This window comes from Rhinoraja longicauda, chromosome 38, assembly GCF_053455715.1.
Source record: "Rhinoraja longicauda isolate Sanriku21f chromosome 38, sRhiLon1.1, whole genome shotgun sequence".
Lineage (NCBI taxonomy): Eukaryota > Metazoa > Chordata > Chondrichthyes > Rajiformes > Arhynchobatidae > Rhinoraja > Rhinoraja longicauda.
This window is the reverse complement of record NC_135990.1, coordinates 787733-813605: the sequence shown is the minus strand read 5'-3', so window position 1 is coordinate 813605 and position 25873 is coordinate 787733. Positions and strand designations below refer to the sequence as shown.

Below are 25873 nucleotides of genomic sequence, written 5' to 3'. Positions count from 1 at the left end.
TACTTTGTCCAAACATGCCCAGAACCAGCTACCAGAATTTACAGAAGCATCCAGAACGTGTGTGTATGGATACATTTCACTGTGGACGTTGGGATGCAGCATTTCACATTTGTACAATAACAGGAAAGAATTGTACAGAGGCAGGTCTGAGCATGTGGGTGAGTTCCAGTTCACGTCTCTCGTGGGTTGAGTTTGTTTATAACACTGAGGCCAGTGCTTCCCTGCAGGCCCAAGGAGATGCACAGCGATGTGAGGGCAGAGTGTGTGATGTTTTGGCTGCAGGGCTTTTGATGCTGGGAATGAGACTGTGGACTGATCTCCCAATCTGCCACCTGATATTAGTGAGCAGCTGACCCTCGTGTGCCTGAGGTCCCTGCCAGGTGCTCTAGCCTGGTCAGTTCTCTCAGTGTCATAGAGTCACAGTGTGGAAACAGGCCCTTCGACCCAACTTGCCCACACCGGCCAACATGTGCCAGCTACACTTGTCCCACCTTGCCTGAGCTTGGTCCATATTCCTCCAAACCTGTCCTATTCATGTACCTGTCTGTTTCACACCAGAGTGGTAAATCTGTAGAATTCTTTGCCACAGAAGACTGTGGAGGCAAAGTCAGTGGATAATTTTAAGGCAGAGATAGATTCTTGATTAGTACGAGTGTCAGGGGTTATGGGGAGAAGTCAGGAGAATGGGGTTAGGAGGGAAAGATAGATCAGCCATGATTGAATGGCAGAGTAGACTTGATGGGCCGAATGGCCAAATTCTGCTCTTCTGATCTATCTCTTATCATCTTTCTTAAACGTAGGGATAGTCCCAGGCTCAATCACCCCCTCCGGCAGCTTGTTCCATACCCCACCATCGTCACATGTAGCTAGTTTAGTTATCCAGTATGTGTAGGAAGGAACTGCAGATGCTGGTTTACACCGAGAATAAACACAAGCTGGAGTAACTCAGCGGGACAGGCAGCATCTCTGGAGAGAAGGAATGGGTGACGTTTCGGGTCGAGACCCTACTTCAGACGGAGAGACGGGCGTTCCGCCAGGTGCCAGGATAGCTGCATCTCTGGGGCTGATGGTCGCTGTCAGTGTCCGAGCTGCAGATCTGAACTGCTGCCCACATCAGCACCCGGAGAGACACCACAGGAGAGACACCACAGGTGGGCCACCGCCATCGCCTCTCGCTTCAGCCGCGCTCAATGACACACAACCCCAAGGGGAAATACACCGCGCAACCCGGACCCTCAAGGGGGGAGGAGATGTGAGCGGGAGTAGGGGTGGGAGAACGCGGGGAGGAGATATAATATAAGAAAATAACTGCAGATGCTGGTACAAATCGAAGGTATTTATTCACAAAATGCTGGAGTAACTCAGCAGGTCAGGCAGCATCTCAGGAGAGAAGGAATGGGTGACGTTTCGGGTCGAGACCGAAGGAGTGTGTGGGGGAGAGAGAGGAGGGGGTTGCGGGAGCGCCCGCAGGTTGGGCGAGAGGGGGAGATCCCGGAGCCTGGGCCGCCTGGTCCTGGTCCCGGTCCTGGGATGGTGCCGGTCCTGGGATGGTGCTGAGGCCGGAAATGAGGAGCGCTGGGAGCTGCGGAGACGGAGAGGGGAGGGGAGGGGAGGGGAGGGGCGAGCCCGGGGCGGGTTTGCAAACAAGGGGCAGAAGTTGAGAGTCGAGAACCGTCTCGGCGGAGCAGGGGGTGCGATCGGGCCGGAGACAGTCGAGGAGGAGGAGGAGGAGGGGGTGGTAGGGTCGGTCGGTCGGTCTCCGAGCTAAAAGGCAGCCGCGAACTTTGAAACGAAACTTGGCAGCAAAACTTTCGCGGCGTCCCGGGAGCGGACGGGCAACGGCCTGGAGCGGGCACCGGGCCCCGACAAGATGCGCTAGGGAGGGGGAGCGCTTGCCCGCCCCGACCCCACAGTCCCAGTCCCGGCCCCCACAGTCCCGGCCCCCACAGTCCCAGTCCCCACAGTCCCAGTCCCCCCAGTCCCGGCCCCCACAGTCCCCCCCAGTCCCAGCCCCGGCCCCACAGTCCCGGCCACCACAGCCCCGCCATGTCGAGCATCAGGGCCCGGGCGCTTTACAGTTTTGAGAGCGAGAACCCGGAGGAGATCAGCATCAGGGAGGACGAGGAGTTGCTGCTCTTCCACCAGACCTCGCTGGACGGGTGGCTGGAGGGAACCAACAGCCGCGGCCACCGCGGCCTCTTCCCTGCCTCGTACGTGGAGATCCTGGCCGGGCCCCCCGTCTCCCCACCGGGCCCCCACCCCGTCTCCCCACCGGGCCCCCACCCCGTCTCCCCACCGGGCCCCCACCCCGTCTCCCCACCGGGCCCCCACCCCGTCTCCCCACCGGGCCCCCACCCCGGGCCCGACCCGGACCCCGACGACGACGACGATGATTGGGACGACTGGGACGACGCGTCCACGGTGGCGGACGAGCCCGGCCTGTGCGCCTCCTCCAACGGCCTGTACTCGGGGCCCCGACACCGTCCCGGGGCCGAGCGGCAGGACAGTACGACCGGCCGGCCGAGCGGCCGCAGTGGCGCCGTGGGCAAGAGCTTCAACCGCTTCTCCACCTTCGTGCGGTCCGGCGGCGAGGCGTTCATCCTGGGCGATGTCCCCGCTGCCCTCAGGCCCAGTGAGATGTACGGCGTGACCATGGGCCCTGAGGGGCCACAGTGGAGCGACAACCCACGGCCCTTCCACTGCACCATCGAGGAGCCCACCAAGCAGACCAAGTTCAAGGGTATCAAGACCTACATCTCCTACAAGCTGACACCCAGCTTGACCAACGCGCCCGTGTACCGCCGCTACAAACACTTCGACTGGTTGCACAACCGCCTGTTGCACAAGTTCCCAGTCGTGTCTGTCCCCCACCTGCCCGAGAAACAGGCGACCGGCCGCTTCGAGGACGACTTCATCGAGAAGCGGCGGCGGCGCCTGATCTTGTGGATGGAGCACATGACAAGCCACCCTGTGCTATCCCAGTACACCGGCTTCCAACACTTCCTCACCTGCTCCGACGACCGCGACTGGAAACAGGGCAAGAGGCGCTCCGAGCGCGACGAGCTGGTGGGAGCCAACTCCTTCCTCACCATCCAGACCCCTCCCGAGCACCAGGACCTGCAGAGGGTGGAGGAGAGGGTGGACCTCTTCAAGGCCTTCTCCAAGAGGCTGGACGACAGCGTGCTGCAGCTCAGTAACGTGGCCGCCGAGCTGTGCCGCAAACATGCTGGCGGCTTCAGGAAAGAGTTCCAGAAACTGGGCAACGCCTTCAGCTCCATCAGCCAGGCCTTCGAGATGGACCAGCCCCACCTCGCCGTCTCCCTCAACAGGGCCATCTCCATCACCGGCAGGACCTACGAGGCCATTGGCGAGCTCTTTGCTCAGCAGCCCAAGAACGACCTGTTCCACATGTTGGACATGCTGTCTCTGTACCAGGGCCTACTCTCCAACTTCCCTGACATCATCCATGTCCAGAAAGGTAAGCCTTTCCCCAACCCCTCCCCCAACCCCTCCCTCTCTCCTTGGCCCATGATCTCGCCTCTCCTGAGCAATCTGGCCAGAGGTCCCAGTGTGGTGGTTGCTCCTCCAACTGTCCTTGGAAAGATGGGGGCTCACCACCATGTGTGTCAGGTCCAGAGTAGACATGGCAAGAGTTTACAAACTCAGTGATGCCTTTCTGTTGCTGGTCCAATGGCAGTTGTTGGAGACTGCCCATGTCGTGGGCAGAGGGTGGTACTGGGGGCAGGGCACTGGGAGGTAGTGGTATAGCCTTACTGTTTCAAGGGTCATGGAGTTCTACAGCAGGCCCTTCAGCCCACCGGGTCCACACCAACTAAGTTGGCATATTGGGCTAGTCCCATTTGCCTGCATTTGAACCATATCTCTGTAAACCTAATTATATATCTGTCCAGATGTTATTTTAAAAATTCATAATTGTATCCGATTCTGTAGCTTCCTCTGGCAGCTCATTCCAGAAACAGACTTTCCTCTGAGTGAAAAGTTGCCTCTGAAGTCCATCAAATTTATCCTCTCTCACCTTGGGACTGTGCCCTCTAATTTTAGAATCCTCTATCTGGAAAAGGGAGCATTCCCTGGGAATGTTAGCATTCACTTTATTCATGCCCCTCAGAAGTCAGTCAGTGTAGAGTATGTCTCATTTTCTCCTGTTATTGAGGGTGGAATGGCAAATTGTGGAACAGTGGGGGCGTTTAGATAATGGGGACTGATGCTGAGTGAACTGTCCACGAGGTTGTGTGGAGTGCAACATCCCAGTATCCAGAGCCATTTGGGTTGTGCGTTGTATTACATGTGGGCAGGAGCAGTGTGTCACACAGGGACAGCTGTACAAAGTGGACAGTGTGTAATTTTGTAGAATAATTCACTACGTAGTGAGAACTGTACAGGGATGATGGGAGAGTTAACGTAACAAAACAGGAGTGAAGTGGGAGCAGGTGTGTGGGTCGGGCAAGGTGTTGGAGCAGAGATGCTGTTGGGCACTGGGTGAGGAGTCGGTGCCATGCCTCACAGGGCCCGGTAATCCGTGGTGAACAACTCATGGCTCCACCACAGCGGACATTTGAAACTTCAAACACACTTTTTACCTGCAACATTTTCCCATTCCTGCAGGGTCTGTCTGTAGCAATGGTGATCATAAGTGATAGGAGTAGAATTAGGCCATTCGGTCCATCACGTCTACTCCGCCATTCAATCATGGCTGATCTATCTCTTCAGTCTGAAGAAGGGTCTCGACCCGAAACGTCGCCCATTCCTTCTCTCCTGAGATGCTGCCTGACCTGCTGAGTTACTCCAGCATTTTGTGAATAAATACCTTCGATTTGTACCAGCATCTGCAGTTATTTTCTTACACTATCTCTCCCTCCTAACCCCATTCTCATGCCTTCTCCCCATAACCTCTGATACCCATTCTAATCAAGAATCTATCTATCTCTGCCTTAAATATATCCACTGACTTTGCCTGCACAGCCTTCTGTGGCAAAGAATTCCACAGATTCACCACACTGTGCCCTGGTGTTCACCTCTCCCGCTGTTCTCCTGTGTTCCCCGCTCCTGTGTTCACTGTTCCTGTGGTTGGCATCTTACTTGGCAAATACAGGTGATTAATTTCAATGTGGGATCTAGTTTAGTTAAGATTACAGATACACCTAGCCCGCATCGACCAGCAATTACCTGTACACTAGTTGTACCCTGCAGACGAGGGACAAATTACAGAGGCTGATTAATCTATAAACCAGCACCTCTTTTGGAAGTGTGAGGAAACCGGTACCCCCGGAGAAACCCACACGATCACAAGAAGAGCGTACAAATTCCCAACAGGCAACACCCGTGATTAGGATCACTGGAATGTTGGCCTTCATAACAAGAGGAGTTGAGTATAGGAGCAAAGAGGTCCTTCTGCAGTTGTACAGGGCCCTAGTGAGACCGCACCTGGAGTACTGTGTGCAGTTTTGGTCTCCAAATTTGAGGAAGGATATTCTTGCTATTGAGGGCGTGCAACGTAGGTTTACTAGGTTAATTCCTGGAATGGCGGGACTGTCGTATGTTGAAAGACTGGAGCGACTAGGCTTGTATACACTGGAATTTAGAAGGATGAGAGGAGATCTTATCGAAACGTATAAGATTATTAAGGGGTAGGACACTTTAGAGGCAGGAAACATGTTCCCAATGTTGGGAGAGTCCAGAACAAGGGGCCACAGTTTAAGAATAAGGGGTAGGCCATTTAGAACTGAGATGAGGAAAAGAAAATTCAGTCAGAGAGTTGCGAATCTGGAATTCTCTGCCTCAGAAGGCAGTGGAGGCCAATTCTCTGAATGCATTCAAAAGAGAGCTAGATAGAGCTCTTAAGGATAGCAGAGTCAGGGGGTATGGGGAGAAGGCAGGAACAGGGTACTGATTGAGAATGATCAGCCATGATCACATTGAATGGCGGTGCTGGCTCGAAGGGCTGAATGGCCTCCTCCTGCACCTATTGTCTATTGTCAAACCCGAGCCTCTGACGCTGTAAGGCAGCAAGTCTACCTCTGTGCCACCCTGGTTCTGAGGTTGTAAATAAATCCCAAGTGGTGCATTATGGAAGCAGGCTCTTCAGCCAGTTCTACGTAGAGCCAGCTCTCTCCCAGAGCCCCTGCAGGCTCTGTCTTTTCAGATACTTCACCACAATGGAATCTGAGTCCAGCACTGCCCTGCAGTGCACTGACCCCAACACACTCCATCCCTTTTGCCCGTTTTGCCAATCACATGCACTCTGTCACTCCTGGTTCTTGACACCTTAACCAACAGGAGCAAACTTCTATCCATGTAGACACTAGGAACTGCAGATGCTGGGGGAGGGATGTAGGAGAAGAAGAAAGGAGCAAGGGAGTTTGTAGTTACCTAAAATTGGAGAATTCATTGTTCATACTGTTGGGTTGTAAGCAACACAAGGTGCTGTTCCTCCAGTTTGCTTGTGGTCTCACTCTGGCAATGGTGGAGATCCAGGACAGAAAAGTTAGTATGAGAATGGGAAGAGGAGTTAAAATGGTTGGCAACCAGGAGATTCAGCAGGCCTTGGCGGACTGAGTACGTGTTTGATGAAATGGTCGTTGCGTCTGCCCTTGGTCTCGCCAATGTAGAGGAGGAAACGTTGGGAACATCAGCTGCACAAGATGAAGTTAGAGGAGGTGCACGTGAACCTTTGTCTCACCTGAAGGACTCCGGAATTCCCTGGGTAGAGGTGAGGGAGGACATACAGGGACAGGTGTTACATCTCCTGTGGTTGAAAGAGGAAAGTACCTGGGGAGGGGTTGGTTTGGGTTGGGAGTATATGTGGCAGAGATGGAGAGCAGGGATAGCTTCTTTGCAAGAGATAGAGTGAGAGGAAGTGTACTCCAGGTAACTGTGGGAGTTAGTAAGTTTGCAGTCGATGTCAGTCGATAGTCTGTCTCCTGCGATGAAGACAGAGAGATCAATAAAGGGAAGAGAGGTGTTGGAGATAGTCCGAGTGAATTTGAGGGCACAGAGTGCTGGAGTAACTTGGGTCGGGCAGCATCTCTGGACAAGATGGATAGGTGACATTTCGGGTCGGGATCCATTATCAGATTCATTGTGGGGGTGGGGGGGGGTAAATCTGGGCAAGAGAAGGGGCAAGATAAAGAGTAGCAGGTCATGGGTTGTGTAAGAAAATAACTGCAGATGCTGGTACAAATCGAAGGTATTTATTCACAAAATGCTGGAGTAACTCAGCAGGTCAGGCAGCATCTCAGGAGAGAAGGAATGTTTCGGGTCGAGACCCTTCTTGGTTGATACAGCTGATGGAGGATTTCTAGACAGGTGTTTGGATAGAGGTCAGAGATAGACAGAAGGTGTGGGACAAAAGGATTGAAGAGTAACGATTTGTGAAGCTGGAGGAAGGAATGTATGCGGAGGGGGGGAATAGGTGCCTGTGCAGATGTGGCACAGTGGAGGGAGTGGGGGTGTTATCTAAAATTAGAGAATTCAATGATCAATTGGGTTACAAGCTACCCTAGCAGAAAATGAGGTGCTGTTCCTCCAGCTAACATGGTTAATGCTCTATCCATGATTGGTAGCCTTCCTGCTTTTAAATCCTTCCATCAGATCCCTCACAACCCTCTCTGCCCCAATGTTTCTGCTCTTCACTGTAGGCCAGAGATAATTCCTTCTGTACGTTCACCACAAGGTTCACATTGTTTCCAGAGCTGGGCAGGCTCCAGGTTGTGTCTGAGCCAGTGAGATGGCTTCTCACCACTTCCTTGCCGCTGTCCTCTGTGCCTGTTTATAGGAGGCTGGGATCCAGTGGGCTTCTTTAAACACTTTCTCTTGCTCACTGGTTCAGCACGCTATGTACACACAGCGCGGCAACTCTCTGATCTCAGGCTCCCTCGATTATTTTGCCTCCACTCGTTCTTCCTACCAAAAACACACATCACATTCCATCAGCCCATTCCGTCTCTCACCCGCATCGTATTGCAGTTCATTCCCATCCCCCTCATGGCTAACGACTGCTCCAAGTATCTACAAATATAAAAACCGGGCCATGTCCAAGTGGTCCATATCTGTAGCATAAAGCAGTGGTCCAGGTCACAGATCAGGGAGCCCCTCACTCCACCTCACCCCCACCAGAAAGACAACCTTTTATGGCTTGGTTTCCACACAAGCTGCTTTGCTCCTTTGATTCCATTGCCTTGATGACAGACGTGGCATTGAATCGAATGCCTTTTAAAAGTCGACACACACCCCAGTAATTGTGTTTCCTTCATCGACTTCGTAACTTCATTAGCAGAGTCTATCAGGTTGGTTAGATAGGATTTGCCTTAAACAAATCCATGCAGGCTTCCCCTAATTGATCCGCACAGCTCCATGCCTGCTAATCCTGCGCCCAGTTATTGATTCCACCACTCGGGTAAATATGCTGAAGCTCCATCACCTTTTGAGTATTTAATCTATTTCCCTCTTTATTAATCTTTACCTGCCGCCCTGACTCAAACAGCTCAGCTAGTGATTAGTGACTGCTAGTACTGAGAGAGTGCCGCGCTGTGGGAGGGGTGGAGGTGAGGGAGTGCCGTACTGTGGGAGGGGTGGGGATGGGGGAGTGGCGTGCTGTGCGAGGGGTGGGGGTGGGGTGAGGGAGCGCTGTGCTGTGGGAGGGGTGGGGTGAGGGAGCGCCGTACTGTGGGAGGGGCGAGGGTGGGGGTGAGGGAGCGCCGTACTGTGGGAGGGGTGGGGATGGGGGAGTGGCGTGCTGGGGGAGGGGTGGGGGTGGGGTGAGGGAGCGCTGTGCTGTGGGAGGGGTGGGGTGAGGGAGCGCCCCACTGTGGGAGGGGCGGGGATGGGGGTGAGGGAGCGCTGCACCATAGGAAGGACAGTATGAAGTGAAGGACAGTATGAAGTGAAGGCCCCAGTGTTTCCTATATTACTACGGTTACTGGACTTGTTTTGTTAGCTTACAGCAGATTGTAAAACAGTTTGGAATGTGCTGAGGCTGCAAAAGACAACACAGCGTGGAACCTCACGTTGCTGCCTCAGGACGTGGGGCCGGATGCGAGTAAATGCTCCCTGGTCCACAGCCCATGAGGTCTCTGCTCCTCCTGCTGTGGGCAACGTGCTGGTGTAACGCCAGCGATCGTGCATACCCTGCCCCTCGCTCTCAGCGGCCCCTACCCCAGCAACATGTCCCTACCCCAGCAACGTGTCCCTACCCCAGCAACGTGTCCCTGCCCCAGCAACGTGTCCCTGCCCCAGCAACGTGTCCCTGCCCCAGCAACATGTCCCTGCCCCAGCAACATGTCCCTGCCCCAGCAACGTGTCCCTGCCCCAGCAACGTGTCCCTGCCCCAGCAACGTGTCCCTGCCCCAGCAACGTGTCCCTGCCCCCAGCAACATGTCCCTACCCCAGCAACATGTCCCTACCCCTGCAACATGTCCCTACTGCTGCAAGTGCAGCAGGGTCTGGCCCGAGAGATGTGGAAGGGGTAGAGGGATGGACCGTGTGACCATTACTGACATTAGGTAGTCTCCTCAGCATTGCGGGTCACCCATCCTGTTTCTCCACAGATGCTGCCTGTCCCGCTGAGTTACTCCAGCACTTTGTGTAACGTCACCCATCCGGTTTCTCCACAGATGCTGCCTGTCCCGCTGAGTTACTCCAGCACTTTGTGTCCATCTTCAGAATAAACCAACATCTACAGTTCATTCCTGCATATTATTGACACTTGACTTTTATTCCACAATTAACTTCGCAACTGTCACAGACTATCCATTAATTTGGAAATGGAGCAGAAGAGATTGTTACCTGACTTAGTGTGTTTGAGGTACAGGGAGAGATTAGATAGGCTGGGAGTTTTTCTGCGTGGTGACGTTATTGAGGTGTACAAGATCACAAGGGCCATGAACACTCAGTCAATTTCCCAGGATAGAGGATTCTAAAACTAAAGGGCACAGGGTTAAGGTGAGGGGGGAGAGATTTAAGCAGGAACTCGTGCAAACTTTTCAGTCAGTGGGTAGTCCGTATCTGAGGAAGTGGATACAATTCTGACATTTAAAACAGTTGGACAGATAAATGGAGAGGAAGGATTTAGATGGGGTGGGGGGAGGGTGTCGGGACAGAGAGGAGTCTCACAGTACAAAGCGTTGGGAACCTGTAGACAAGGTGTGGGGTGGGGAGAGGGTGGCCCTGTGTCCAACAGCTCCAGCAAGGAGTTGCCTCACACATTGCCAGCTAGCCCTGGGTCGTGCTCAGACTCGGACAACCGGTTTAGGAGGTGGAGACATGGCAGTTCATGAACCCACGCTCCCACGTCAGCTGCTGCAGCCGCCCAACCTCACAGGCTCATATTTCACCCTCTGTTATCGCAGCCTGTTGCAGCAGGCCTAGAGGCACCTGCAGCTCAGACACATAGTGTAGTCCAGGCAGCAGATCAAACTATACCTGCACTTCCACAACCTGATGTAATACAGCGACAGACCCGTCCCCACCGGTACTGTACCCCAGTGTTATACACAGACCCATCCCCACCAGTACTGTACCCCAGTGTTATACACAGACCCATCCCCACCAGTACTGTACCCCAGTGTTATACACAGACCCATCCCCACCGGTACTGTACCCCAGTGTTACACAGACAGACCCATCCCCACCAGTACTGTACCCCAGTGTTATACAGACAGACCCATCCCCACCAGTACTGTACCCCAGTGTTATACAGACAGACCCATCCCCACCGGTACTGTACCCCAGTGTTACACAGACAGACCCATCCCCACCAGTACTGTACCCCAATGTGATATACAGACCCATCCCCACCGGTACTGTACCCCAGTGTTACACAGACAGACCCATCCCCACCAGTACTGTACCCCAATGTGATACACAGACCCATCCCCACCGGTACTGTACCCCAGTGTTACACACACAGACCCATCCCCACCAGTACTGTACCCCAATGTTATACACACAGACCTGTCCCCACCAGTACTGTACCCCAGTGTGATACACAGACCTGTCCCCACCAGTACTGTACCCCAGTGTTATACACACAGACCCATCCCCACCAGTACTGTACCCCAATGTTATACACACAGACCTGTCCCCACCAGTACTGTACCCCAGTGTGATACACAGACCTGTCCCCACCAGTACTGTACCCCAATGTTATACACACAGACCTGTCCCCACCAGTACTGTACCCCAGTGTGATACACAGACCTGTCCCCACCAGTACTGTACCCCAGTGTTATACACACAGACCCATCCCCACCAGTACTGTACCCCAGTGTGATACACAGACCTGTCCCCACCAGTACTGTACCCCAGTGTTATACACACAGACCCATCCCCACCAGTACTGTACCCCAGTGTTATACACACAGACCCATCCCCACCAGTACTGTACCCCAGTGTTATACACACAGACATGTACCCACCGGTACAGTTCAACAAGAAATATTTGACAAATGTGTTGTTGAAGGTTGTTCCCGTGACTGATAAGGGAGAGGCGGTCGATGTTATATTATAAAACTTTAAAAGTCTTTTCTATACAGGATAATTAAACAGGGGTTGGGTAACATGGTGACGTGGGTTGCGTATTTTTAATAAGCAGGAACAAATGGGGAGGTTGTGACCAGTGGGTGTGGCAGGGATTGGTTGTGAACCCACTGGTTCAGCGTCTAGCTCATGTTCGGGCATCAGGGACCGAGTACCATGGTGATGAGACAAAGCTGGACGTTGTGTGGAGGAGGCACAGGGGGCTGAGTGGGGATATAGAGGGGCTGGGTGAAAGGGCAACCCCTGGCATGTGGGGAAACGTGAGGTCATCCACCTTGCTGATTAACTAGTGCCGGGTGCAGGGATTGTGTTGGTTTGGAGGGATCCATGCAACCTTGTTCAGGGCTGAGTCAGAGGTACAACATGCAATGTGGACAGCAATGAGAAGGTTAGTCTATGATGGAGGTTGAGACCACTAGACAATAGACAATAGGTGCAGGAGGAGGCCATTCAGCCCTTCGAGCCAGCACCGCCATTCAATGCGATCATGGCTGATCACTCTCAATCAGTACCCCGTTCCTGCCTTCTCCCCATACCCCCTCACTCCGCTATCCTTAAGAGCTCTATCCAGCTCTCTCTTGAAAGCATCCAACGAACTGGCCTCCACTGCCTTCTGAGGCAGAGAATTCCACACCTTCACCACTCTCTGACTGAAAAAGTTCTTCCTCATCTCCGTTCTAAATGGCCTACCCCTTATTCTTAAACTGTGGCCCCTTGTTCTGGACTCCCCCAACATTGGGAACATGTTTCCTGCCTCTAATGTGTCCAATCCCCTACTGACATCTGATGACCTTCACATAGAGCTCTGGTGAGACTGCCCCTGCCCTTTGTGTCAGGTCTGGTCTCTCTACCCAGGGAAGGAACAAGACGGAGGAAGTGCAGGAAGGGAGCAGTCTCTGCTGGAGGGAAGGGTGGTTTAGAAAACACACCTGATCTCCTACGTCTTGCAGAATCGGGCGTGAGTCACTGATACGTGTAAAACACTAACGGTAGATGCAGGGGTGAATCAGTCATGAGGACGTGCACTGCTGCTGTTGTCTAGACATTAGGATGTCTCATCTCTTGGCTAGACGTCTAGTGCAGCCCTGGCACTGTTTCAGAGTATCCCTCAGTGACCAACAGTGTGAATGACCAGGGTTGTCCCTGGGTCCTGGGGCAGGAACTCTGCCAGAGGTGGACCTCCTCTACCTGCCTGGAGTACATGGGGTCCTGGTGATGGACCACATCACAGTGTGCGGTCGACAGTCACCCTCACGCTGGCTGTGTCCTGTAATAGTTCCAGGCCCAGACTCCATCTGTGACCTGGAACGGTTGTGGTGGTGGGGGGGTTCTGTTGGAGGAATGGTTGGGTGGGCAGGTCTAGCGTCTGTGGGGATGAGGAAAGTGGACTGGACTTGTTTTCATGTGTAGCATCCTCTGAGGGTTGGAGTGAAGATGGCGTTGCCTCTGGGAAATCAAGACCAGTGGGGAGGTTACTGTTTAAACTTGAGGGATTGCTCCCTGAAGCTGGCGAGTGGGGAATTAATTCTCTTTGAGGCTGTGACTCATTGGAACTCTTCCTCCAAGGAGGATGTAGAGGGGCTTTGGGTGTTTCAAACAGAGACGGATTCTTGACCAGCAGGTGAGAGTTGACTGGCAGGAATGCAGGATCAATGAACATGGGTTGACCTGAGCCTTCAATTGTGGAGTGTGTTTGTGGGGAAGTGTGTCCCTACGTGTCCAACAAACCAGCTCCCCTGATGCGACCTGGTGCCTGCTCTACTGCTCAGGGGGACTGAGCCCAGCCCTTCGGCCCTCTGGCAGTTACTAGCTCCTAGCTTGACTTCATTCTGGTAACTTCTGTTTTAAACAATCTCCAGGCCCACTGCATTGCCAACTCAATTCGTACTTGGAAATTTAAACCAAAACTCAGGTGTGCGTGACAGCTGGGGAGGGAGATCCGATTACAGCTCCATCCACACAGGTCACACACACCGTTTACCTGGAGACACCTAGCTTCAGCTGTGTGTGCGTCTGCGTGTGTGTGCGTGTGTCACTGCGTGTGTGTATGTGTGCCTGTCTATGTATCTGTGTGCGTCTGTCTCTGTGTGTCTGGCTCTGTGTGTGTGTGTCTATGTGTGTCTGTCTCTGTGTGTCTGTCTCTGTGTGGGTCTGTCTCTGTGTGTGTGTGTCTATGTGTGTCTGTCTATGTGTGTCTCTGCCTGTGTCTGTCTCTGTGTGTGGGTCTGTCTCCGTGTGTGTGTGTGTGTGTCTATGTGTGTGCCTCTGTGTGCCTGTACCCACACACAGCCCTGTCTCCATCCGCACTGATCAGCGTTTGCCCGGGTTCCTGCTCTGCCCTTTGCTGAGTCACTTGTCACTTTATAATCCTGCTCTCCAGTTCCCTGCGGTTTTGTTCCTGTTCCCTGTGGAATGTGATGGATTTGTCGAGGTCCCCCACAGAGAATATTCTAGATTTGTGCCAACCCCACCTTACTCTATGCTGAACTCTCCCCGAGTTCCTGGCCCCAGACTCTGGGCACCAGGTCTACCCAGACCAGCAGCGGGAACTGGAGGGAGGAGGGAGGGGGGAGGGGGGGGGGGGGGGGGGGGGGGGGGGGGAGACGGAGAGAGGGAGAGAGGGAGGGAGGGAGGGAGGGAGGGAGGGAGGGAGGGAGGGAGGGAGGGGGGGGGGGGGGGGTGGGAGAGAGGGAGAGAGGGGAGAGGGAGGAAGGGAGGGAGGGGGATGAGTTTCTATGAATCCCCCCTCATCCTTCTAAACTCCAGCGAGTAAACCTCCTCTTGACCCTCTCCAGAGCCAGCACATCCTTCCTCAGATACGGGGCCCAAAACTGCTCACAATACTCCAAACGCTGTCTGACCAGTGCCCTATAAAGCCTCAGCATTACATTGCTGCTTTTATATACAAGTCTTGAACATTGCGTGGCTATGGGGCAATCGTGGGCAGGTGGGGCTAACTGAGAAACGACTTCTGGTCAATATGGACAGGTTGGGTCAATGGGCCTGTTTCCATGCTGTATGACTGTGGCTTGCAAATAAATGAATGAAGGTAGAAATAAAATGAACGAGAGCCGTGACCGTGATGAGACCGTGATGTGGCATGACGGTGGTGTGACAGTGATGTGGTATAACCGTGATCATGACAAGACTGATGTGGCATGACTGCCATGATGTGCGTGACCGTGACAAGACTGTGATGTGCGGTGGCGTGACAATCACGTGGCATGACATGACCGTGATGTGGCGTGACTGCTGTGATGTGCGCCCTGGCCTGACGGTGCCGTGGCGTGGACTCGGTCTGACGGTGACGTGACTGACTGCCGTGTTGTGGACTGTGCCGTGGACTCGCTCTGACCATGGCGTGACTGACTGCCGTGTTGTGATGGTGCCGTGGACACGCTCTGACCGTGACGTGACTGACTGCCGTGTTGTGACTGTGAGATGACCACCCTGGTGTGTCGGTGCCCCGGGGGGTGGGGGACCATGGGTTGACCTGGGCTGTGAGGAGCACGTTGGGCGGTGCTGTTTCTCGGGGAGATCGGTGCTGTGTAGAGGATGGTCCCAGCTCAACAGAATTAGAATCAATTTGGATCAAACCAAGAAATAGCAAAGGGCTGACGTTGTGGTCAGAGTTCCTCTCAGTGGCTGTAACAATGGGGGCAAGATCAGCAGATTAGAGGAGTGGAACAGGATGGTGCAGACATCAGGGCTGGCTTTAATCTTCATGTAGACTGGACACGTCAAATTAAAGGCTGTAAGACGCAAGCTGAATTCATGAAATTATATATGAGGCGATTTTCTAGACAGCGAGGAAGGAGGAGGCTATTTTAGGTCTTGTTTTCTGTGGAAGGGTTATTTGACAATCTTGTTGTTAGGAGCCCCTGAAGGCAGAGTTAGCAGAGTGTGATGGAATTGTACGTTGAGCGTGAGGGCGATGTTCAACGCAGAACAGAGTCTGAGGGAAGGACAGAAGGGCCCTGGCGTGGGGGAACCGCCGTGAGGGCAGGGGAGGGGAGGGGGGGTGACAATAAAGGAGGACCGGGGCGTGGGGCGAGGGCCTGGTGTGGGGGGACCGCCGTGAGGGCAGGGGAGGGAGGGAGGGGGGGTGACAATAAAGGAGGACCGGGCGTGGGGCGAGGGCCTGGCGTGGGGGGACCGCCGTGAGGGCAGGGGAGGGAGGGAGGGGGGGGTGACAATAAAGGAGGACCGGGCGTGGGGGGGACCGCCGTGAGGGCAGGGGAGGAGGGGGTGACAATAAAGGAGGACCGGGCATGGAATACTTTGTAACTTTGTCAGTGCCCTTTATGTGGTGACCATTTGCATACCTTGGGAATGCAAGTTAAGAATTTCACTGTTACTTGTCACATGTGACAATAAAGCATTAATTCATTCATTCAAGCGCTGCGGGCGGGAGGGGAGTGTTTGCTGTGGTGGATTAGGGTGTGACAGTGGGTAGGCATTGCCAACCATTTAAATAATTTGCAGGTAAAATAAACTCCATTAAGGTACAAAAGGTGAACAGTGAACATAGCTGACAGCAGAAATAAAAGATAGCATTAGGTCCATGGAGGAGGTATATGAAGATGCCAGAAATAGCAATAGATTAGACAATTGGGAGCATTTCAGAACACGGCAATGGAGGACCGAGACATTGAGAGGAAGCATCGCTGAGTAGACCTCAAGGAACATAGCAACAGGCGGCAGGTGTTTGAGTCTGCAGATAAATAAGGGAAGGTGAGTGAGGACAAATGTGAGCCATTCAGATTTGGAGTTTATTAGGATGAGGGGGGACCTCATTGAAACTTGCAGAATAGTGAGCGGCCTGGATAGAGTGGATGTGGAGAGGATGTTTCCACTGGTGGCAGAGTCTAGGACCAGAAGGCACAGCCTCAGATTGGGAATTAGGAAATGCCAGAGACATCAAATTACAACTGTTGTCTCATCTTCATTGAGTCACAAACCCTGCTGGAAAAGAGCAGAGACCCAGGCTTCAGTGGGATTGGGAACTGTTGGAGCTGACAGCTGCTGAGTCCAGGAAATCAATGATCCATAGCCTGGGGTTGAGAATAAGGTGGCTTCAGACGTGGTGACTGTTCTCATTACATCTGGAATTGTTCCTCTGAATTGAAGGGGCGCAGATGTGACCCCAGCATTTCACAAAGGAGGAAGGGACAACAAGGGAATGTTTGACTTGTTGGCCCAACGTCAGTGAAGGGAAAGGCTGGAATCAATAAAAGATGCCATATTAGACGTGTCAAAGAGTGACAGGCTGGAGCAGTCAGTGTGGACTTGTGAAGGGGATGTCATACCGTAAGCAGTGAGGGAGTGAAGCAGCCTCCTCACCCCTGGCTTCCCCTGCCCCCGGGTGTGTCCCCCCACCCCCCCCCCCCCCTGTCTCCCCCACAGCCCTCCTGTCTCCCCCCCACCCCTCCTGTCTCCCCACTCCATGGGTCACTGGCAGACTCCCTAACCCCTGGCTTCCCTGCCCCCGGTCTCCCCCCACCCCCACCCCCACCCCCCTGGTTTTGCCTCTGTGTCTCCCCACCCCCCGCCCAGTCTCCCCGCCCCCAGGGATCACTGAGTCTCACCGACACTGGGGCGATGAACCCTCTGTATCTGACTGCACTCAAGCTCAGATGGTCTCAAACTGGACCACAGGACGTAGAGTGAAGATGGTGATGGGAGGGAGACTTGATCATGGTGTGATCCCCCCTCACCCCCTGACACTATGATCCCCCTCACCCCCTGACAGTATGACCCCCCTGACAGTGTGACCCCCCTCACCCCCCTGACAGTGTGACCCCTCTCACCCCCTGACAGTGTGACCCCCCTCACCCCCTGACAGTGTGACCCCCCTGACAGTGTGACCCCCCTGACAGTGTGACCCCCCTGACAGTGTGACCCCCCTCACCCCCTGACACTGTGATCCCCCCTCACCCCCTGACACTGTGACCCCCTCACCCCCTGACACTGTGACCCCCCTCACCCCCTGACACTGTGACCCCCCTCACCCCTGACACTGTGACCCCCTGACACTGTGACCCCCCCTCACCCCCCTGACACTGTGACCCCCCTCACCCCCTGACACTGTGACCCCCTCACCCCCCTGACACTGTGACCCCCCCTCACCCCCCTGACACTGTGACCCCCCTCACCCCCTGACACTGTGACCCCCCCTCACCCCCAGACACTGTGACCCCCCTCACCCCCTGACACTGTGACCCCCCTCACCCCCTGACACTGATCTCCCTCACCCCTGACACTGTGATCCCCCTCACCCCCTGACAGTGTGACCCCCCTCACCCCCTGACAGTGTGACCCCCCCTCACCCCCTGACACTGTGATCCCCCTCACCCCCTGACAGTGTGACCCCCCTGACACTGTGACCCCCCTCACCCCCTGACACTGTGACCCCCCTCACCCCTGACACTGTGATCCCCCCTCACCCCCTGACACTGACCCCCCCTCACCCCCTGACACTGTGACCCCCCTCACCCCCTGACACTGTGACCCCCTCACCCCCCTGAACACTGTGATCCCCCTCACCCCCTGACACTGTGATCTCTCTCACCCCCTGACAGTGTGACCCCCCTGACACTGTGACCCCCCTCACCCCCTGACACTGTGACCCCCCTCACCCCCTGACAGTGTGATCCCCCTCACCCCCTGACACTGTGACCCCCCTCACCCCCTGACAGTGTGACCCCCCTGACTCCCTGACACTGTGACCCCCCCTCACCCCCTGACACTGTGACCCCCCTCACCCCCTGACACTGTGATCCCCCTCACCCCCTGACACTGTGACCCCCTCACCCCCTGACACTGTGACCCCCCCTCACCCCCTGACACTGTGACCCCCCTGACACTGTAACCCCCCTCACCCCCTGACACTGTGACCCCCCCTCACCCCCTGACAGGGTGACCCCCCTCACCCCCTGACACTGTGATCTCTCTATGAAAGCAGAGTCATTGAGTGTATTCAGAACTCGGGTTGTGAAGAAGGGGCTGGAGAGGCAAATAAACAATTTTCTTGGACGATGCCAGAACCGGGTGTTTAACTGGTGGCATGGAAGGACAAGCATTGAGCCATGTTGCGAGTGGGTAGTTGGTGAGGGGTGATAGAGTGGGGCGGTGAGGCAGTGATTTGGGGGGCAGAGGTATCTGGGCTGACCAGTGCATCATGGGCTGAGGTCCAGTGGCTGAGCGGTGATGGGGTGGGGCGGTGGTCTGGGGACACGACTGACTCTGTGTGTATGTGTGTGTGTGTTGCCACAGGTGCCTTTGCCAAGGTGAAGGACAGCCAGAGGATGAGTGAGGAGGGCAAGATGGACCAGGAGCAGGTGGACAGCATGAAGCAGCGCTGCCGGGTGGTGGGCTTTGCACTCCAGGCGGAGATGAACCATTTCCACAAACGGCGGGTCATCGACTTCAAACACATGATGCAATCCTACCTCCAGCAACAGATCCTCTTCTACCAGAGGATCAGCCAGCACCTGGAGCAGACACTACACCTGTACGACACGCTGTGACCGGGCCTCCGTCACCCTGCGGCAGAACGTGGCTGATACCTCCCCGATCCCCACCACCTTCATCTGTCTCTCCCCTACAACACATCCATCAACCCCTCTCCCACAGTAGCCAACAACCCCTCTCCCACAGTAACCAACAACCCCTCTCCAACAGAAACCCCCAACAACCCCTCTACAATCCCTCTCCCACAGCACCCATCAACCCCTCTCCCACAGTAACCAACAACCCCTCTCCCACAGAAACCCCCAACAACCCCTCTACAATCCCTCTCCCACAGTAACCAACAACCCCTCTACTACAATCCCTCTACCACAGAAACTCCAACACCCCTCTCCCACAATCCCTCTCCCACAATCCCTCTCCCACAACCCCTCTCCCACAATCCCTCTCCCACAATCCCTCTCCCACAATCCCTCTCCCACAACCCCTCTCCCACAACCCCTCTCCCACAACCCCTCTCCCACAACCCCTCTCCCACAACCCCTCTCCCACAACCCCTCTCCCACAGTACCTCCTACAATCTTTGGTAATTTTTTTTGTGACTTTGACCTTTCTAAATCCCGTTCCACCCCCGACCATTGCTTCCCCCCCCCCCCCCCCCCCGACTCTTCCTACACCCGCTGACCGCCGGTTCCAGGTAGCGTGTGCCTGTGGGAGGGTGGGACGGATGGAGGCCCCTGGGCTGACCAGTGAAACGTGAGCTGGGCTGTGAGGATCCATCGGCCTCACACACCCTCTGCTTGGACAGTGGACATTACGGTGGGAGCAGGAACACGGAGCTCTGGTCAGCCACACCCTGTGGCCATCGTGGCCCACTGGAGATACATTGGTGGCCAGGACTGGTGGCACGGAGCAGTAGAAGATCTCCACCACCTGATCCTGGCCACGTTTACCTTCACACCATGGATCAGACTTACACTAAATGGGGGGGTGGAGATAGCATTCGTTCAATAGAGGTCACTTCTTCCAGTTACAAAGTTTACATTTGTTCTCTGTCGGAGGAGGTGACTTCCCTCTGCCACCTCAGGAGCCATCACTAGGCCTCTGACTGGCAGTGCGGGGTGTCCTGTACAGTGTTCTAACTAGTGGCACAGTTAACCTTCCATACAGACCTGTAACCAGACAGGAGCTTGCAGTGTGCGTGAGACTGTGGGATGGGTTGGTGTTGGCGATCGCTGGACACCACGGTGGGTGGGGCTGTCTCTGCTCCAGTTTGGGACGTGGGGGGGAGGGTTAGAGTAGAGGGACCGGGCTTGTAATTGGAAGGTGAGGAGATGGGGTGAGAAAGGGGAGATGATGAGAGAGGTGAGGGGGATGAAAGAGGGGATGGGATGAGAAAGCAGAGGAGATGGGAGAGCTGCAGGGGGAGAGAGAAGTGAGAGGGGAGGGGGTGAGAGAGGGGAGGGGGTGAGAGAGGGGAGGGGGTGAGAGGTGAGGGGGAGTGAGAAAGGGGAGGGGGGATAATTGAGGGGAGGGGTGGCATGAGGGGGTGACTGACGTCCTTGCTACTGGGTGGGTGAGGGGATGTGACAATGGGCAAAGCTGAAGCACCCCTCCCTCCTGTTCCCCAGGGGTGGTGGGCCGTCCGAGGGGGGTCCCAGCTAGGAGTGACCGCACTGCAGATACTCTGTAAAATAGCTCCACTGTGTGCTGTATATCTTCCATTGTACACTTCCCACAGACTGCAGTATAGAACAATGCTCTCTGTAATATTTAATATTATGGATATAAAGTTTGTTTAATGGTCAGTTTTATACTTTTATAAGTGATAGGAGCAGAATCAGGCCATTCGGCCAATCAAGTCTACTCCACCATTCAATCGTGGCTGATCTATCTCTCCCTCCTAACCCCATTCTCTTGCCTTCTCCCCATTACCCCTGACTCCTGTATTAATCAAGAATCTATCCACCTCATCCTTAAAAATATTCATTGATTTGGCTTCCACAGGCTTCTGTGAGACAGAATCTCCAAAGACGTACAGGTATGTAGGTTAATTGGCTGGGCAAATGTAAAAATTGTCCCTAGTGGGTGTAGGATAGTGTTAGTGTGCGGGGATCACTGGGCGGCACGGACATGGAGGGCCGAAAAGGCCTGTTTCCGGCTGTATATATATGATATGATATGATATGAAAGGAACGTCCTTTAATTCTGAGGCTGTGCCCTCTGGTCCTAGACTCTCCCACTAGTGGAAGCATCCTCTCCACATCCTCTATCCAGGCCCTTCACTATTCCTGGGCGGGGGGGTGGCTGTGGAGTGGGGGGGCAGCATACAGGGAGACTCCTCAATATCCAGGGGTATTGAGGGCGAGAGTAACTGAGTCTGGCCCTCCTGGGTTTACCCCGCTCCTGCCAGCGCCCTTACTGGAGTCCACACCACCCCCCCCCCCCCCCCTTTAAAACCGACTGGCACCACAAAATCACATCAAAAACATCTCTCTTTTATTCAGTTCATTAATCAGCTGAACCCGTAACATGGGCCCGGGCGATAACGGTGGAGACGGGAACACGGAGTCCTGCACTTTCCGCAGAAGGTCAATGGGTGGAAACATGATGCTGCAGATACATGGAACTGCAGGAACCGCTTTACAAAAACAGACACAAAGTGCTGGAGTAACTCAGTGGAGAAAAGGAATAGCTGACGTTACGGGTTGAGACCCTTCTTCAGACTGTCCCGACCCAAAATGTCACCTCTTCCATCTCCACAGATGCTGCCTGACCCGCTGAGTTACTCCAGCATTTTGTGTCTGTCTTTGGTTTAAACCAACATCTGCAGTTCCTTCCTACATGCCTCCTCTGGCAGCTCGTTCCATACACCCACCACCCTCATGTGTGAAAAGATTGCCCCTCGGGTTCCTATTAAATCTACCCCCCCTCCTCACCTTGAGCCCATGTCCTCTGGTTCAGCCTCTACCCAGGACACAGGACTCTGCATTCACCTGTCCACTCCCTGGAACATCGAGCTGACCAGACAATAGGAGCAGGCCACTCGGCCCCTCCAATCTGCCCTGCCATTCAATTGCTGATCTACTCTCAGGCATGCTCTTAGCTTCTGTAGCCCACCCACCTCTCGACCGAAACGTCCAGAGATGCTGCCTGTCCCGCTGAGTTACTCCAGCATTCTATGTCTATCACCTTTCCCAGCTCTCTGCCCCTGACCCCATCAGTCTGAAGGTCCCATTTCCCCACAGATGCTGCCCGACCCACTGAGTCCCTCCGAATCTTGCCCAAGATTCAAAGGGCGCCGCCTGTTGCGGTTACATTGAACCAGGGAACAAAACCAGACGTTTATGTAACAGTCCCAAAGGAATCTAAACCAATTCTCGGAAAAATGTTAATGACCTTTCCAGCATTTATGTACAAAATCATGAGAGGAATAGATCGGGTACTTTGCACAGAGTCTCTTGCCCAGAGGAGAGGTAAAGGGAAAAGTTTAATAGGAATCTGAGGTGTAACTTTTCCATGGATGGAAGAATCTGCCAGAGGAGGAAGTTGAGGCAGGGACTATCCCAGTTAGACAGATACATGGATAGGACAAGTTTGGAGGGATATGGGCGAAGCGCACGGATGGTGCCTGACCCGCCCAGATCCTCCAACATTTTGAGTTTTGCTCCTGATTCTGTAAACGCCCAGCAGCGGGCAGTGCCGACAACAGCCGGCCGCATGGTTCCCTGTTCTACACACACTCTTGGCTATGAGGGAGCGCCGCGCTGTGGGAGGGGGGAGGGGGGGTGAAGGAGCGCCGCGCTGGGGGAGGGGCGGTGAGGGAGCGCCGCACTGGGGGAGAATACTGGCATCTGAGTATTGCCCCTCCCTCCCACAGTGCGGCGCTCCCTCACCCCCCCTCCCTCCCACAGTGCGGCGCTCCCTCACCGCTCCTCCCCCCCTCCCACAGTGCGGCGCTCCCTCACCCCCCTTCCCACAGTGCGGCGCTCCCTCAGTCCTGCCCTCCGGGGCGGGACGGCGAGGCGAGGGCAGGGCAGGAGCTCTCTGCCCGCTTCCCTTTCCCCGGAACGGGCTGGAGTCGGCAGGGAGGAGGGAGGCTCGGGTCCCAGGAGGGAGGAGGGAGGCTCAGGTCCCGGGAGGGAGGAGGGAGGCTCGGGTCCCAGGAGGGAGGAGGGAGGCTCAGGTCCCGGGAGGGAGGAGGGCGGCTCGGGTCCCGGGAGGGAGGAGGGAGGCTCAGGTCCCGGGAGGGAGGAGGGAGGCTCGGGTCCCAGGAGGGAGCAGGGCGGCTCGGGTCCCGGGAGGGAGGAGGGAGGCTCGGGTCCCGGGAGGGAGGAGGGCGGCTCAGGTCCCGGGAGGGAGGAGGGAGGAGGGAGGCTCAGGTCCCGGGAGGGTGAGGACCGCAGGAATCTGCCCGTGGCTGGCAGCCAGCGAGACGGAGAGTGAACGAGAGCAGAGTGTGCAGGGAATGGAGACAACAGGTTGTGTGAGTCTGTGGTCAAGGACGCGCCCCGCCTCGCACACAGTTTAAAGGCACCGTGTCCCGCACAACGCGGGGCCGTCCTTCCCCCTCTGCTTGGGTTGGCATGGGCCGGGTGGGCCGAGTGGCCGTCCGCGGCGGGAGTTGGGCAGAAACCTGCCACCCCTGGTCCCAGTGTCCAGGTCCGTGTGGAGCGCCTGAGGCAGGCAGAGGGGCGGTACTACTGACTAACAGGCCATTCGGCCCAGCCGGCCCATGCCAACACCAAACATGCCGAGGCTCCATAAGGCGATGGTCAGGCCACATTCGCAGTACTGTGAACAAATTGGGCACCATATCTGAGGAAGGATGTGCAGGCTCTGGAGAGGGTCCAGATGAGGTTTACAAGAATGATTCCAGGAATGAGTGGGTTTGCATATGATGAGCGTTTGACGGCACTGGGCCTGTACTCGCTGGAGTTTAGAAGATTGAGGGGGGGACCCCATTGAAACTTACAGAATAATGAAGGGCATAGAGTGGATGTGGAGAGGATGTTTCCACTGGTGGGAGAGTCTAGGACCAGAGGTCACAGCCTCAGAATTAAAGAGCGCTCTTTTAGAAAGGAGGTGAGGAGGAACTTCTTTAGTCAGAGGGTAGTTAATCTGTGGAGCTCATTGCCACAGAGGGCTGTGGAGGCCAAGTCAGTGGATATTTTTAAGGCCGGGATAGACAAATTCTTGATTAGAACGGGTGTCAAGGGTTATGGGGAGAAGGCAGGAAAATGGGATTAGGAGGCAGAGATCAGCCATGATTGAATGGCAGAGTAGACTCGATGGGCCGAATGGCCTAATTCTGCTTCCTATAACTTGTGAATTGCCGGCCACAATCCATCCGTTCACCCCCCCCCCCCCCCCTCCCCTGAACCACTGCGCCAACCTCGCTCCCATTCCCCCACAAACACCTTTTCGATTCTCTTTGTCACTTGGTGACAACAATAGATAATTAACCCACCACGAGTGTAAATCTTTGGGATGTGGGAGGAGGCCGGAGCACCCGGAGGAAAGCCACGCAGTCACGGGCACAACAATAGGATCAAACCCAGAGACACAAGGAACTGCAGATGCTGGAATCTTGAACAAAAACACAAAGTGCTGGAGGAACTCTGCGGGTTGGACAACATCTGTGGAGGGAATGGACAGACGTCCACCCATCTCCCCCCCCCCCTCCCCCCCCCAGGCTGGATTACATCAGGGCTCTGAGTTATCAACAGTCCAGTCAAGTCTTGGACCCCTGTTTATCTCTACTCTTCTACATTGCGTGGTTACTGTCCATTTTATACGTAATCTTGGCGAACAGGACTATGCAATACGTGCCAAAGAAAAAATACAGCAGTTACTGGAAATGCACAATGTTATGGTTGGTGTTTGGTTTTGTTTGTGACATGTATGTATGGGTGTCTGTGAAATCTTGTTTTTTTCTGCCCCTGCTTGTAAAGCTGTGGGTGATTGTCTGCACAGATTAGGTCAAACATCTCACTTCATATCTACACATTCCCATGAGAAGAAGTTTCCATTCCATCATGTGTATAAGAAAATAACTGCAGATGCTGGTACAAATCGATTTATTCACAAAATGCTGGAGTAACTCAGCAGGTCAGGCAGCATCTCGGGAGAGAAGGAATGGGTGAGGTTTCGGGTCGAGACCCTGTCCCGCTGAGTTACTCCAGCTTTTTGTGTCTATCTTAAGATCTTGATTAGTACAGGTGTCAAGGGTTATGGAGAGAAGGCAGGAGAATGGGGTTGAGAGAGAAAGACAGATAACCCATGATTGAATGGTGGAATAGAATAGACGGGCCGAATGTCCTAATTCTGTTCCTATCATTTATGAAGAAAGGCTCCATGGCCCTACAATTAGACTTTGCACTTCACGGACTCATGTATCAAATCCGTTTGGAAAGAAGTCAGCCGCCCAAACACACCTGTAGGCAGTATTTTTGCATTCATGGACTATCGATCGGAATTTCCCTGATTGCCTCAGGGATTCCAGAATATATACAGCTGGTATAAGAAAATAACTGCAGATGCTGGTACAAATCGATTTATTCACAAAATGCTGGAGTAACTCAGCAGGTCAGGCAGCATCTCTGGAGAGAAGGAATGGGTGACGTTTCGGGTCGAGACCCTTCTTCAGACTGATGTTCAGCTGGTGTTCAGATCGTTACCCACAGCATCAGCCAGGAGCCGTGTTGTACACCCTGTTGTAAGCTGCCGCTTTCCAGTTCACTCATGGAAACTGATGCAATGAATTCAGTTAAAACATCTGCCATTTCCTGTCACGTTCCTGCCAACACTGGCGGGAACTTTGATGACAAGTTGGATTCTTCTGGAA

The 25873-nt window shown here is 54.5% G+C and overlaps 1 protein-coding gene across 1 annotated transcript; it reads left to right on the top strand.

Annotated features, from left to right (window-relative positions):
• Positions 1-1704: 1704 nt before the first annotated feature.
• snx33 (sorting nexin 33) lies at positions 1705-19683 on the top strand. Its single transcript, XM_078429928.1, has 2 exons — positions 1705-3478; positions 18832-19683. The coding sequence occupies exons 1-2, from the start codon at positions 2047-2049 to the stop codon at positions 19083-19085; spliced, it is 1686 nt and encodes a 561-aa protein (XP_078286054.1). The 5' UTR covers positions 1705-2046; the 3' UTR covers positions 19086-19683.
• The last annotated feature ends 6190 nt before the right edge of the window (positions 19684-25873 follow it).